The 14,286-nt window shown below is 37.5% G+C and overlaps 1 protein-coding gene across 1 annotated transcript in view; it reads right to left on the bottom strand.

Annotated features, from left to right (window-relative positions):
- The window catches only part of clmpb (CXADR like membrane protein b), a 94,419-nt gene extending 82,230 nt beyond the window's left edge, over positions 1-12,189 (bottom strand). The window contains exon 1 of the mRNA XM_079621143.1: positions 11,659-12,189. Within this exon, the coding sequence (XP_079477269.1) occupies positions 11,659-11,689 (31 nt within the window). The 5' untranslated portion in view covers positions 11,690-12,189. The remainder of the gene's footprint in view (positions 1-11,658) is intronic.
- Between the last annotated feature and the right edge of the window lie 2,097 nt (positions 12,190-14,286).

Here is a 14,286-nt window from a genome sequence, read left to right as displayed (position 1 = left end):
TCCTCCGGGTTCATTGACATCAGCAAGTCTAAAATGTACATAAGCCGCGCCCCCTGAACACACAGTCCATGTTGAGAAGAGGAAGAGTTGTTGTAGTCGAGCACATTTGTGAGTCAGCTCAAACTTTAGCATCCCTCTCAATCGAAAGTCACTCTGTGTGCATCTCACAACAGTTCCTATACGAGCGATTTATAGATTATCATGACAGAATATGCTAATTGAAGATAGTTAACTCCACATCAGCAACATAAATTCATCAACTAACCATTCAGAGACGTCCTGTTGCTTCTACATGTTGTCACTTCTTCTTGAGTCTCTCCATCTTTGTCTGACTCCATTTTAACATTAAATACAGAACAGTTTCTGTCATTTTAGTGTGTGTGCGTGAGGTAATTGCAGCTGCTAACACACACAAGCTCTTGAAACCCCGCCTTCTGCAGCAGCTCATTTGCATTTAAAGGGCCAGGCACAAAACGGTGCGTTTTTGCAAATCCTCAAAAAGTGACAAATTTAACATGCTATATAAATATATCTGTAGGGTATTTTGTGCTAAAACTTCACACACACACACTCTGGGGACATCAGATATTTATTTTACATCTTGTGAAAATGGCATTTTCCCACCCCTTTAAAAATGACACTTAAGTGGTTTTACGTATTTAATTAGCAAATATGTACGACTGGCTACAAATGCAAAAAATGCACATACCTGCATTGCTCTTAAAATAATCAGAGAATAATACACTCTCATCACATGAGATAATAAAATGATACATTTTGAATGGTTTTGACATGGAATGACTCAAATGCTTCCTTTCAACAGATCATGACTGAATTGACTGTCGATCGGAGCAAACCTGTGGATCAGCCGAGAGAAGCAATGTGGTCAAGGATGAGCAAAAGTGTGGTGGAGGAGATTTTGGCTAGAACGATGGAAATGAAGTGAGACCCTGGAGCAAACCAGTTCAAAACAGCAAATGGAGTGGCCTGCTAGCACAGCTAATAGACTGTTTCAAATTGCAAGGAACAGCAGGTGTCTAAATAGAACGACGTGGAACATTTCCCTTCACATGGCGTCTCCAGCCTTTCCCAGAACAAAGAGAAAAAGATACGAGCAAAAAAGAGTCTAAAGGCCGCGCTCCGCATGGAGAAACATGCGTCTGCAGTGGAGAAGATATTTATCTATCTATAATCAATTCAATTCAATTACAGCTGCCTGTCAAACCAATGGAAACAAAGCAGGAGTCTCATGCTAATGAATTCCTGGTGGGAGACAGAAGATGCTTTCCTGCCTGACGATGAAACATCCCTTCCTGCTGTAATAGAATATCTCGCTTTGAGGCATTCTGTGCATTGAAACATTAAGCAATCAAAACATATGCAACCTCTTTAGACTGTCATATTCTGATTTCACGGCTCTCGGATAGCAATTATCAGTGGATTTGGATGGATATACAAAAAACTTGTGGCAACAATGCAACAAAAAAAGAGGAAAAACTCATGGAAGACATCGCGTCATTGCATCAGACACCACTGCAGGTGCATGCAATCTTATCAGAAAATAAATACAAAAGCACAGTGGGAAGCAGCAGATAAAACAAAGAGAAATGTAAATTAGTACAGAGCATCAGTGCAAAAACACATTATGCCTACGAATGCGAAACAACTGCTGCATGAAATCAGATCAGAGTAGAAAATAAAAGCTTAATAGAAGAATACACAACTAGATAACAACACACCCTGGAAATGCCACCATCCATCAGTATTTTAAAAGAAGCTTCATTTTGACATCAAATTAAGTCAATTAGTCATTAGGAACTTGGTGCAATGCATATCGACATGTCATTTTTATATGTACAGAAGCGCAAAAGACACAGACACCGAAGAGGAGAAGATTTTCAATATTTTTTTTAATTTAAATACTGGTTTATCTAATTAAATTCAGCATGAAATCAGAATTGACCATATTCATTTTGGACATTGTGGTGAACAATTCATCTGTTAAATGTTGATTAACAAAAAAAATGTCTTTGTAATCTCTGATGAAAATTTGAAAATGTACTGTACTTCTCCTTCCTTCTTTGATGACGTCAGTTTGACGGATCCAATCAATTCCCAGTGGGAACAACAACAAGCCACGCCCTTTATTTTCCACTCAGAAAATACGTCAAAAAACTGAAGTCAGTCGCAAATTCTGGTTCACTGTGATTATGAGTAACTTGTAAGATAGCTACAGGGTGTTTTTTGTCATTTTCGGAGACAAAATTGTCATTTATTTACATTGTATGGAAAAGAGCGGCCAGGACACACATGTTATTTGAGCTCGCCGGTGGACAGAGGGTGCAAAAGATACAGGATGGTTCATTTAAAGGCTGAAAATCATCACTCAATCATTGAGAAATTGTGGTAAAACTATTATCTTCGTGAAAGTATGTGAGTGGTGACAACATCGAAGAACATTTGCCATCACATCTCTAGTCTCTAGCTTCACTTACCAGACAAACCCAGTTCTTAACTCCAACAAATCCGCCTCGGAGGATCAACAAAGCTGTATCTCTCAGAATAGAGCAGGTTACGGTATCTCCTGGGTATTCTTTCCTGAGCAAACACTTACTTTTATATCTATGATCCTCATGCACACTCTTCAAAATTTGATAAGATATGCTTTTTTTTGCAATCTTTTTTGCAATCGGGTTATTTATTTATTTTTTGTCTCTCTAATTAGACAGATCACTGCTTCTCACTGAAAATGGAAATATACCTGCTTCCCTCCCTCCCCCCAAAAAAAAGTGTTGATCAAAAGCAGCTTGAGCTCAGAATAGACAAGCACGCCAGCCTCATCCATGCCTGCATGGTTTCACTGAGGTACTGCTTCCTTTCTCGAGAGGAAGTAAGCAAAGCCTCTGGCTCAGGCGGAGAGTGTTCAGTCAGTATACATCCATGATGAAATCACTGCTATCAACATGATGCAAAAGCTGAGACACTGTTCTCATTTGCTCTTTCTGGATGCCTTAAGAAAGAGAATACATGCGAACACAACCGGGGGAATTCAGGAATAACTGTACATACTGATAGCATTGTTTCTTTACATAAACTGTACACGATACTCGACTGCGAGTGTGATATTGAGCAACTTGCATTTTACTTTGCCGGATTTAGTTTCACCCAAGAAAATAGATCCAGACGAAGCTGAAGCCAAAGCCAAGTTAGCACATATAAAGTAGCATTCCTGGATGAATCAGTGTTTTTGAACGAATCGGTTGATTTACTCAAAGACAGTATGTGTTTGACCGCATGGACTGCACAGGGTGTTTCGCCATCCGAAAGTTACCATGAAATTAAAACGGAATTTCTTATTTCTTTATTGGATACTGCAGTATTTATTGTAAATGATTTATCCGTGCTGTTCACTTCATCATTATTTGTATTTTTTAAATTTCTGTGCCCTCATAATCTTTAACCACAATAACTTCTCTTTCAGCGACATCTCTTCTCTTCTCTGATGATGAGGGCGGGGCAACCTGTCACTCACATGATATCCACCAATAGCAAACCACAACCATCCAATCGATTCCCCATGGACAAAATTAAGTCCTGCCCTACATTTAATCTTGTTCGAGAATCCGTTTAACTTTGATATACATAGGGAAGGAAAAACTGTTGCGACTTTAGTTTCATGACGATTTTAATTGAGATTCCAATCTGAAGGGAGCGTTCAGTTCGAAGGACACTGCAAACGACATAGGGAATAGGGAAACAACATCACTTCACATGAAGTGGAGAGGGGAATTTACCAGTAATTTCACAGCACTTCAACTTGAGTAGTTTGAGTAAAAGAAAGGGAAGATGGAAAGGAGATGAAGCTCCAGTATTGTTATTATGATGATGATGATGATTATCATTATTATTATTATTGAGTCCTATAGACATTATGTAGCCTCTGTCTTCCGGTTTGTATTTCCACAGCATGAAGGTAAGATTTTATGGATTTATGAATTAACTGTTTGTTTTACAATATTCCCGGTCTAACTGACATTTGTTATGACATCCACTTCATCCAACTTTACATTACAAAAATTACAAATCCACTTCACCAGCTGCCATAGAAATATACAGAGCTACTGCAAAAACGGAAGTTCAAAGACAAAACTATAAAGATGGCTGCACGCTTGTTTCTCTGGCACAAAAGGTCTATATGTGTAGTTTGTATGAGACTGTTCATGAGTATAAAGTGTGCAAGACACAGAACTTAATCCAACTATCGTGATTATGGTTAAATAAGATTAAAGACACAGCTAATAGAACCAAATTACATTATTCTCAAGTTAAACACCGCAACAGACTTTTGTCACTGTTAAGCGCTTTCAAATATGATCATTTATATTAATTCCATTAATAATAGGATAAAAATACATTTATATTTACATGAATACTCATGGGTATATTATATAGTAAACATGTAGTATTGCATGTGTAGCCTTTATTACACAACCTTCTCTCCCCAATAATCATCGTTTGGTTCACTGGCAATTCTCTTGGCTATATTGTTTATCATTGCGCTAATCTCAGCTCCTCATTGCGGACCCTCATCAAACTGTTTACACTCACTACAAACAGAGTACTTCCAGGAATCAGGAAGAAAGTAACTGCCCTTGCACCATTGACTTTCGTAGTTATTTACTGCATCAAATAATGCACACAATCCTCTATTCTTTCCCTTGCAAATAAGCATGGAGGTGGCGATTAGCAAAATCCTGTCGGGCTATGCAGTTCTGGAAGCCGAAACCTGTGCATCAGGGCTGAGTGAGGGGCGGGCCGCTCGTGACCAGTGACTTATGTAAGCGAGCCGGGCTTTGCTACAAAACGAAGCAGCTGGATTGAATTATTGTCAAACCAGACCATTCATGAACATCTGTCAAAGGTTAGCCGTAAAGGAAAATTGGCAGTTCCTGTTGAGCGGCTCCAAAGTAATCTGGGAGTAATTTAGCCAAGGGAGTCAAAAGAGTCTGAGATTTATAGGCTAGAGAACGACTCAAACGTGGCCTGGTGTTTACTGTGGGTTCCTTTGATTTGTTTCAGTCAAGGGGTGTGTTATAGTTGTTCATTGTTGCAAACATTAAAGTTTTCTTCATATTGAAGAGTTTTATTTTAATATTTAAGACAAATACAGCTAACATTTTCTTAAAGTCTATAGACATGAGACAGCAGCTGAGAGAAGGGTGGTTTGAAAAGCCAGGAATGATGAAACAATATTTCCTTGCATGAATATTACTTTATTTTTTTATAATTTTTTTTTATTAAGGGATGATATTCCTTTATACTCCCACAATTGGTTGGACAAACAGATATAGTTCTGTCCCAAACAATTATAAATGTATATAGACTAATGTTCAAAAGTTTGGGGTCACTCAGATTTTTTTTTCTTGAAAGAAATTAACTTTTATTCAGCAAGGATACATTAAATTTACCAAAAGTGACAGTAAATACATTTATAATGTTACACAAAGATTTATATTTCAAATCGAGTTCCTTCTTTTAACTTTGTATTCATCAAAGGATCATATATATATATATATATATATATATATATATATATATATATATATATATATCACCAACTCACAAAAATATGAATCTGATATATGAAATATGAAACAGTTGAAACTGTTTTCCACATTGATAATAATATTGAATGTTTCTAGAGCAGCAAATCAGCATATTAGAATAATTTCTGAAGGGTCATGTGACACTGAAGACTGGAGTATTGATGCAGAAAATTCAGCTTTGCATCACAGGAATAACATTTTAAAATATAGTAAATTAGAAAACAGTTATTTTAAATTGTAATACTATTTCACAATATTACTGTTTTTACTGTTTTTGATCAAATGAAGGCAAACATTAAGAAAATCTTACAGACCCCAAACTTTTATATATTTTATACTGTATTTACATTTTTGAACATATTTTAAAGGTTGTGTGTGTCATTTATCACTTAGATGAAGCACCTCCCACAGGCTGAGTCACAGCATATTTACAAAAAGAAACAGCACCACATGTTCCTCAAGGCCAAACGAGTGGAATAACACATCTGGAGAACTCTTCACGCTGTTTATCTGCTCTGTGAGGAGCGGCTGCGTGACAGCACAGGAGAATATTGAATTTCGGTACAGAGTTGAGACAATGTCACCTCAGATGTGCTGCAGCAGGAACAAGCACACTGTCTTTCAGGAGAAGGTTGTTATAACAGCACTGCACCTGCTAACTAGAAGCTAGAGACGAGACCTTAATGTAGAGACCTGTCATTGTATCCATGACAAAAAGAATATCCAATGGCCAAGACAAGGAGGAAAAACATAGGTTAGACCTGGAGCACTATGTTTTTGTGAGGCCCTAAATGCAGATAGGCTTGATTTGGATGATATCCTGATGGACAACGCCAGGAATGTTTATGTCACTGCAGAGCCAGACACCCAAACCACTTCGGGAAAATTGCAATGCTATTTATGTTACCTAACCAAACATCTGAGCTTCAGTAAACAAGGCAAACAAATACAAATCTCCAGATGAAAATTTCAGCCACTCGGACCCACTCAAATCATTCTGCAATCTGCACATACTAAATTAAAGTCTGCAAAAGTTTTCTCATAAATATTTATTGTAAAAAAACAACAACAATCCTCTTAAAATGTAATATACATCATAAGAGCGTTCAGTTGCACCATGCTTAGAAGAAAAATGCATTAAAATGGCAAAACCCATTAAAATGCCAAAGATGTCATCACTACGCAGCTTTTTATCGTAAAAGTTTGAAAGTGTTTCGCATGCTTATTCATTCTGTGCACATTCCCTGTGATTCAGGGGCGTGCGCATCGAGCTGTCATTTTATAACCTCTGGGTCTGCAGTGTCCTGTCATTTTCAGATATGAGAGATCTTCTTACTGCCTGTGGTTATCAGCCAAATATAGCACAGGATGGGAAAACGAGTTACTTTAACCAACACTTTTTCGTGTTAGAGTAACTAATGGCAACCTGATTTTCAAAAACAGAAGGCAGATTACTGCATTCATTCATTGCATTATGGAAAAAGTCAAATACCTAGTGGTCAGGCCACGTGAACACAGCAACAGAATCCAGTTGTCAGTCCTGTATTTGAGTCCTAAAAGGCGATCTATTATGCAAAATTCACTTTTACATGGTGTGTACATAAATGTGTGTCAGCAGTGTGTGTACACAACCACTGTATGTAAAAATCCACCCCTCCTCTTTGTTTAATCCCTATAAATCATAAGCAGTGTCCCAAAACCAATCTACCATTTGCAGAATTGACCTTTTGTGATGTCACATTACACAGGCCCCGCCCATGACTGCTGACAGACTCCGCCCTATTAGCATAGACCCCGCCCTGAGTGAGCTGTACACAGTCCGCCATGTTTATCTCCTCACCAGAGCATTTAACAGCAGTATTTAAGTAAGAAATGTAGGCCTATGCTTATTAAAGCTACTAAAGTTATTCAATCAAGAGCAGTGAGTGATTTTCTGTTTTTCTTTCGTTGTTTGATTCATATTAACAGCATGAACAGCAGCAGGTGCTGTATATTACGCTGCTTTCACTTTAATACACAAATCTAATACAGCCTACACATGCGATTTCTTTACTTGCTGTTTATGTTCACAGACATAACTGCAATGTCACGTGAGTGTGGCCGTGATGGAGATGATAATCAAAACCAAACAGATGTTTTAGTTTTTGCCAGAGTATCTGAGGCACGAGCTGTAAAGGCTCCGCCCTCTTCTGGAAAGCAGGGCGGGGAGCAGCAGCTCATTTGCATTTAAAGACACATGCACGAAAACAGCATATTTTTCCTTCCACTCAAAAATGGGCATTTACAAGGAATAATACACTTGATCTGTGGGGTATTTTGAGCTGAAACTTCACAGAAAAATCCTGGGGACAACTGAGATTATATTACATCTTGTAAAAAGGGGCATAGTTGTCAGTCCTGCCTGTATTTGAGTCCTTAACATTGTTATGTTCACACACAGTTCAGATATTTACGGGAATGACAGCCGCACTATAACCGAACCCACACCCGTAAATTTTCAAGACTCACAACCGCATTCTCGGAAAACCCGAGCTATGTGAACAGAACCGGACAGGACAACTAGTTGTCTGTCACGTCATACACTGCGAGAGAGACAAATGCATGTCTACCGTGTGTTGCATGTTTCCATGCGTGGTTTTGCTTTCGGTAACTTACAGCGACGGAGATATGAGCATCTGAAGGTTTTATATCCAGTCACTGTTCTCCACAGCAGAGCTTCTCCCGTCAGTTTTCCACACAGATATAAAAGCTGCTGATGAAGATTTATGGGAAGAACTCGTGGCTCGATTGGACTTGTCATATCAAAAATGATAAAACTTTTACGTTTTATGGACGTCGCCTTCTTTATATGGTCATTGTCAATATGGCTACTGGTAAGCGAATACGGGCTTGACTCCCATTCTGTTCATTTAGACACTATTTGGGACTTTTCGAGACTCGTAATCCCCAAAACTGATAGTGTGAACGTCATGGGGTATCTGTGTTGGATGAGCATTAATCACGTGACATGGAGAAAGTTCTTTATTATGGTTCCATTACATTTCCGACAAGTAAATTACAATCTGTTATTACTTTCCAGACTTCCCATTTAACGTTTTCCATTCAAGTCAGTCAGGGTTAGAGGGGTTAGACTAGTGATTTATCATCCATGTGGTTAGCCATGATTTCTGCACGGTTTGGTTGGTTTGTCCGCTTTTAGCTCATATCCAGAGAGTAGCAGCAGCAGCTCCTTTTTGCAATAAGACTTTTAAATAAATATTACTTTCCTCCAGGGTGCTACACTTAAGTAATGTAAGATCTTTGAAAGCATCAAATCAAATCAAATGGAAATTACCCCATTATGCACCATTGATTCACTCTATCATTGAGGATATTCAGCAATGAGATGAGCTCTACACGCCAAACATACCAGTTATAAAGCTGTTATACATTAATGGAGTTATGCATTCTTGAAGAAATGTACTTATAATGACACTACAAGGCTATTTCATTAAACTAATTTAATGCAGAAGCCAATGGGATTTACTGCAAGCAGTGTCAGTTCTCAATCCATTCCTCTCTCACAACACAGACCAAGTAGATAATCATTAACCAAACAACACATTAAAATGATCTAATAATATGTCTGAAAATAATTAAGGCTCAGTCAATGCCTAAAGACAAAAAGAAAAAAGAAAAATCATAGGACAAACAATAAAGCATGACCTTTAAAATGCAGTAACCTGATTGATAAATCAATATTTCAAGAGTGCTCAAAGTGAAACGGGAGTATATCCCTTTATATTGCATTTAAATAGATAATTATGCTTAGAAATTATTATTGTAATTTCTGTATATTTTAGATATAACCATCTTACTTAATTTGAAGCAAATGTGCAAACATGAAGGATTTTATTCTTTACATTAAAACAAAATATTTCCCATGATCAGATGCACGTGTCAGGGCGCATGTAAAACTCTCTCTGTCTTCTCTTGCCATCTTGCCATTACCATATAATGGGATTACACCAACTAGCAGCATCCCAGGTGTGTGGGTTACAGTTTCAGCGCTATACGCAATGCATTGGTAACACTTTACATTGCAGTGTAGATATTAAACATTTCAAACGTAAATACAGGCTAACTAATTACTATAGCAATATTTTCATATTAAGTATGCAATTAATTGCAAATTAAGTCATGGACACTTATGTAAAGAGTTACCAGGCATTTTATATTCATATAAAACAGATATGTTAGCTGTAACATTATATTTTGCTGTATAGTTAAAAAGTTTATAGTAAAAAAGCAAATAAAACATACTGGGTAACATTTAAACAAGGGTTCAAGTATAAAATGAAAGTAGATTTGAACCCAAAGGTTGAACTATTTATTAACAATTGTTAATAGTTGGCCAAAACAATAGTTTGGTATTTTTGTTAGTCTACCTTTTACATTTACGTATCATTTTGTGTTTCATAATTGTTTTGTTGCACATTTGAAAACAATCTTTATGCTATATAGGTTCCCAACGTGACAACTTACCCCCAGACAGTGTGACAACATGCCTTGCTATTGGGTTGTGTGTAAAATCAACTATCTTTGTTCCTCAGATGAATGTACTATAGATGGTCCGGTTTTATTTTTTTTGTTTTTGTTTTTTATGGCTTTATGATAGCCTGTGTAAGAACTGAATTTCAAAACAAACTAATTTCTGAGAAATACTCGCATGCAAGACCCAAACACTTTACTGAAACCTTTGAGGAAAAATGAAAGCATGAATTATGCTGATATAAACTAATAGCGTGAGGAGATGTTTTCGGCAAGCTGAAGCTTCTGTCACGGGTGTTACGGCAGCGTTGACCTTCTCAACACGCCACGGAAAATGCGCGAGGAATTTTAATACAGCTTATCATACATTTAGGGAGCACAATAGCCAGTCACTAGACTCAACACACACCGCTTTCATCCTGCATCATATAGACGCGCAGAGGACACGAAAGATGGGACAAAGTTTGGCGCAGTGATTATAATAAACGATGGGTCACGCGCACTAAACTCCCGTTACAAACGTGCCCGAGAATCGGACAATGAACCGCGCGAGAGACGGTGGAGGACTCCCAATGTGACCCATGGATGCATGCATGCTTTCACACATCCTCCAGCACACGCAGACACCTCGAGACCCTCGTGACCCTCGTGCCCACCGGACAGCAGCGGCTCGCGCCACCGGCTCATCACTGGACGTTTAACATGAAGATCTATTTTTGCCATCAGATGTCACAACAAATTAAGAGATGTGGATTGGGCGGCGTGCCCTGTCTTTGTTCCGCTCTGCAAAGAACGTTACATTTAGTGCCGTAGCACAAATGTAATTACTAAATGCTAACATTTGTTTTGTATTTGGATGATGCATAGCATGCATTATTCTTTAACATTTCCATAAATGCACAGTCTCGCCTAGCTGTCTCTCCCATTACCTATACTTATGTTATTGGTCTCAGACACAAACACAGTGATGGAACAATGTTAAAACAAATAAATAAAGATCCTTAAGTTCGTCATAAAATCCTCTTTTTGAAAAAATAAAATAAAATAAATTATATGGGAACCCTTTCTGGGTTCTAACCAGGTTAAGACCTTGAGATTTCATTACTAGGTTTTTGGATCAGCATTTTGGTTTCTGGGTTCATTAAAGCACCAGAACATAATGGATTTCTAAAGAACTAGTGAATTAAAAGTTATCCATGGAACTTTTGGTTTTGGTTTTGGTTTTGGAGAGTTGTCTGTCTTAAGGGTGTAACTCATCAGAACCCAAAACACCAAAAGCATCTGGATTTGATTTACTCCACTGGGTGGGGGTCTTGTTATGAACAGGACTTCTGACTATTCTGTAAAGCTTTGTTATATGCCTTCGTATTCTGTTCATCACTGCTCAAACTTATATTTGACATGGATGAAGGTGAAGAATACGTTACTAACGATAGGATCGGACAACTTAAAACACAAGGTTATTTCCAAAAATGAAACCGCATGCCATACTCTAAAGGAATAAATAACTCAGTTTACTTACAAAGGAACAAGGAGCGGTATGTTGCAGACATCACGAATCCCGTATGAACTGGAAGTCCTTTATAATAATGATAATTGAAAAAATGAACAATGCGCCCCGCTTCCTTCACTGTTCTTCACGCCGTCTCAAGTGTTCAATCACAAAAGCTGTAGTAAAGCAGAAGTACTTGAGGGGAGAAATGAATCAGCTGTCTATTAGGAGACGAGCACAAGGACAACATAGCTGGACATGCTGAAAGACGAAAACATCATCAAGGACTGGAACATCATCTCCACGTTTCCATCGGTTTCACCGTCAAATCATCAAAGTTCCCGTTCGCACTGAGGGAGGACACGCGTCTCAGGTTGCCGTTGCGCGGTGTCCTCTGTATCTCTCCCTCTCTCTCTGTCCCTCCCTCTCTCTCTCTCTCTTTCTCTCTGAGTCTGTGGCCGATGCAGAAGAATGCACAGCGCGTGGATGCTGAAGGATGGAGACCTCTAGAGTCTGAAGTACACTAGTCTCGCACTGTCTGGATGGAGAGGGGCAGAGCACATGTGCTCTGATGGGAGCGGATGCAAAAAGCCACAGTGTAAGAACGGAATGTTAACAATAGTGTTACTGCATACACGACACGTCATTCTTAATATTTCATGAGCCTGAGTATTTTTTGTTGTTGTTGCTCCACAATATAGACCCTGTACAGTTATATGCAATAAAAGGATCTTGTAAAAAGTGAATACAGCATTTAGCATACGTATGTAATAAGTGTTTAATAATAAGAAGAATAGTAATAAATAAAATAATAATAATAATATTAATAATGAATACAATAATAATAATATTAATAATTAATAAAAAAATATAAAATAATTCATTAATAATAATCATAATAATATTTGGAAAATTACTGTTAAATGGCTGTGTGTATTTATATAATACAATTAGAATAAATATTATACTTTACTGATATTTCTTCATACCATTTGTAGAGTTTTTATAAATATCAGATATCATGTGCAAAAAAACCCCCTGTAAAATATTAACTTTGGGAGGTTACAAGGAATATATTATTATAGATTTGAATATATTGTATCAATACAATAAAATACATTAGACTATAAAATAAATATGGTTACACTATTTATTGTGTCCTTGTTACAGTGTAATTATATATTTAAGTAATATTAATTAACTATATGGGTTGGGGTTTAGGGTTAGTTGCTTGTAATTTTGCATAATTTACTGCTATTACTATCTATAGAAAGTAACAGGACACTGTGAAATGAAGTGTTACCTAAAAAGTTTTAGGTTGTTTCTCCTAAAAAGAAAAAAAGTGTGGCTTTATCAAACTTTTGTCAGTTTTTTTTATCCCAATCAATGGTGTGAATAAGTGCATAAATGCATGCCTACTAAATTATTACTTAATACTTAATTACTTAATTGCTACTCCATCTTCAGCCTCCTCCTAATTATGAAATATAGTTGCTAATTGCATTGATAATTGAGTTTTTTCACGAAGATACTACATATAGAATTCACTCCAATCATGTTATGAATCCTCTTGAATAATTTGGTCATAATTAGCAATATCAGCTTTTTGAAACAGTATAGTATAATAGAGTGAGTTTTATTTTTAGAAGCACAGAGTATCTCGCATTGGTTCCAGAATATAAGTGCAGCAGCTTTAACTTTAATTTCAGGAACCAACTCAAATCTTTACAAAACACTCATAATAACAGGAGTAACAGGAACATGAACAGAATAACCAACACAGTAATAACGTAGAACGGACAATAAACTGAAAGACGCAAGGGGTTTAAATACACAGCAAAATGAGGAACTAATGAGACTAATTAACGAGACACACCTGAACTGAAACTCAAATCAAATCAGTAACCATGGAAACGAACAGGCAAATGACAGAACTAATTAGCAAACTAGAAAGCTAACAAAGAAACACATACATTTACAGAATTGCATTAGCATGATTTAAAGTGGACTTATTGGACCGTTATCAGTTTGTAGCAGTAAAGAAAGAGATGTCATATGATCACAAGTTCAGTGGAGAACCACAAGGCTCAGTACTAGGATCGTTGCTTTTCACTCTGTCTACCCTTGGGAGATATCATTGGGAAGCATGGCTTTAGTTTTCACTGTTATGCTGATTTTACTCTGCTTTTTTTTATTTTACTCATGACCTTAAGGCTAGATTATTGTAATGCTCTACTGGGTGGTTGCCCTGCATGCTTAATAAACAAACTCCAGCTGGTCCAAAATGCAGCCTCTAGAGTTCTTACTAGAACCAGGAAGTATTACTTTATTTGTAACAGTCACCTGCTAGTCTAGCCTGGTTCTACCAGACTCTCGTACATTTCTTTTGTACAGAGAGTCTGGCCTCTCTCCATTGGCAAGCGTTAACTTCCTTGAAGGTGGGTACTCTGTTGAAGTTTAAAACTATTGGATCTGCCCAAAGCCACTCTGGATCTGCCATAACCAATCGCTAACGTTTGGTCGTGACCTATGACGACTCAAACTAACGCACAAACTCAACACCATTGTTCTCAGCCTTTCCCTCTGTTCGCTGATTGGGCCGGTAAAAACTTAACCGGAGAAAACCCAAGAATATACCACAATCCTAGACGTAGTACT

The sequence above is a fragment of the Phoxinus phoxinus genome (genome assembly GCF_949152265.1).
Source record: "Phoxinus phoxinus genome assembly, chromosome: 8".
In the NCBI taxonomy this organism is placed as follows: Eukaryota; Metazoa; Chordata; class Actinopteri; order Cypriniformes; family Leuciscidae; genus Phoxinus; species Phoxinus phoxinus.
This window is presented reverse-complemented; position numbering and strand designations above follow the sequence as displayed.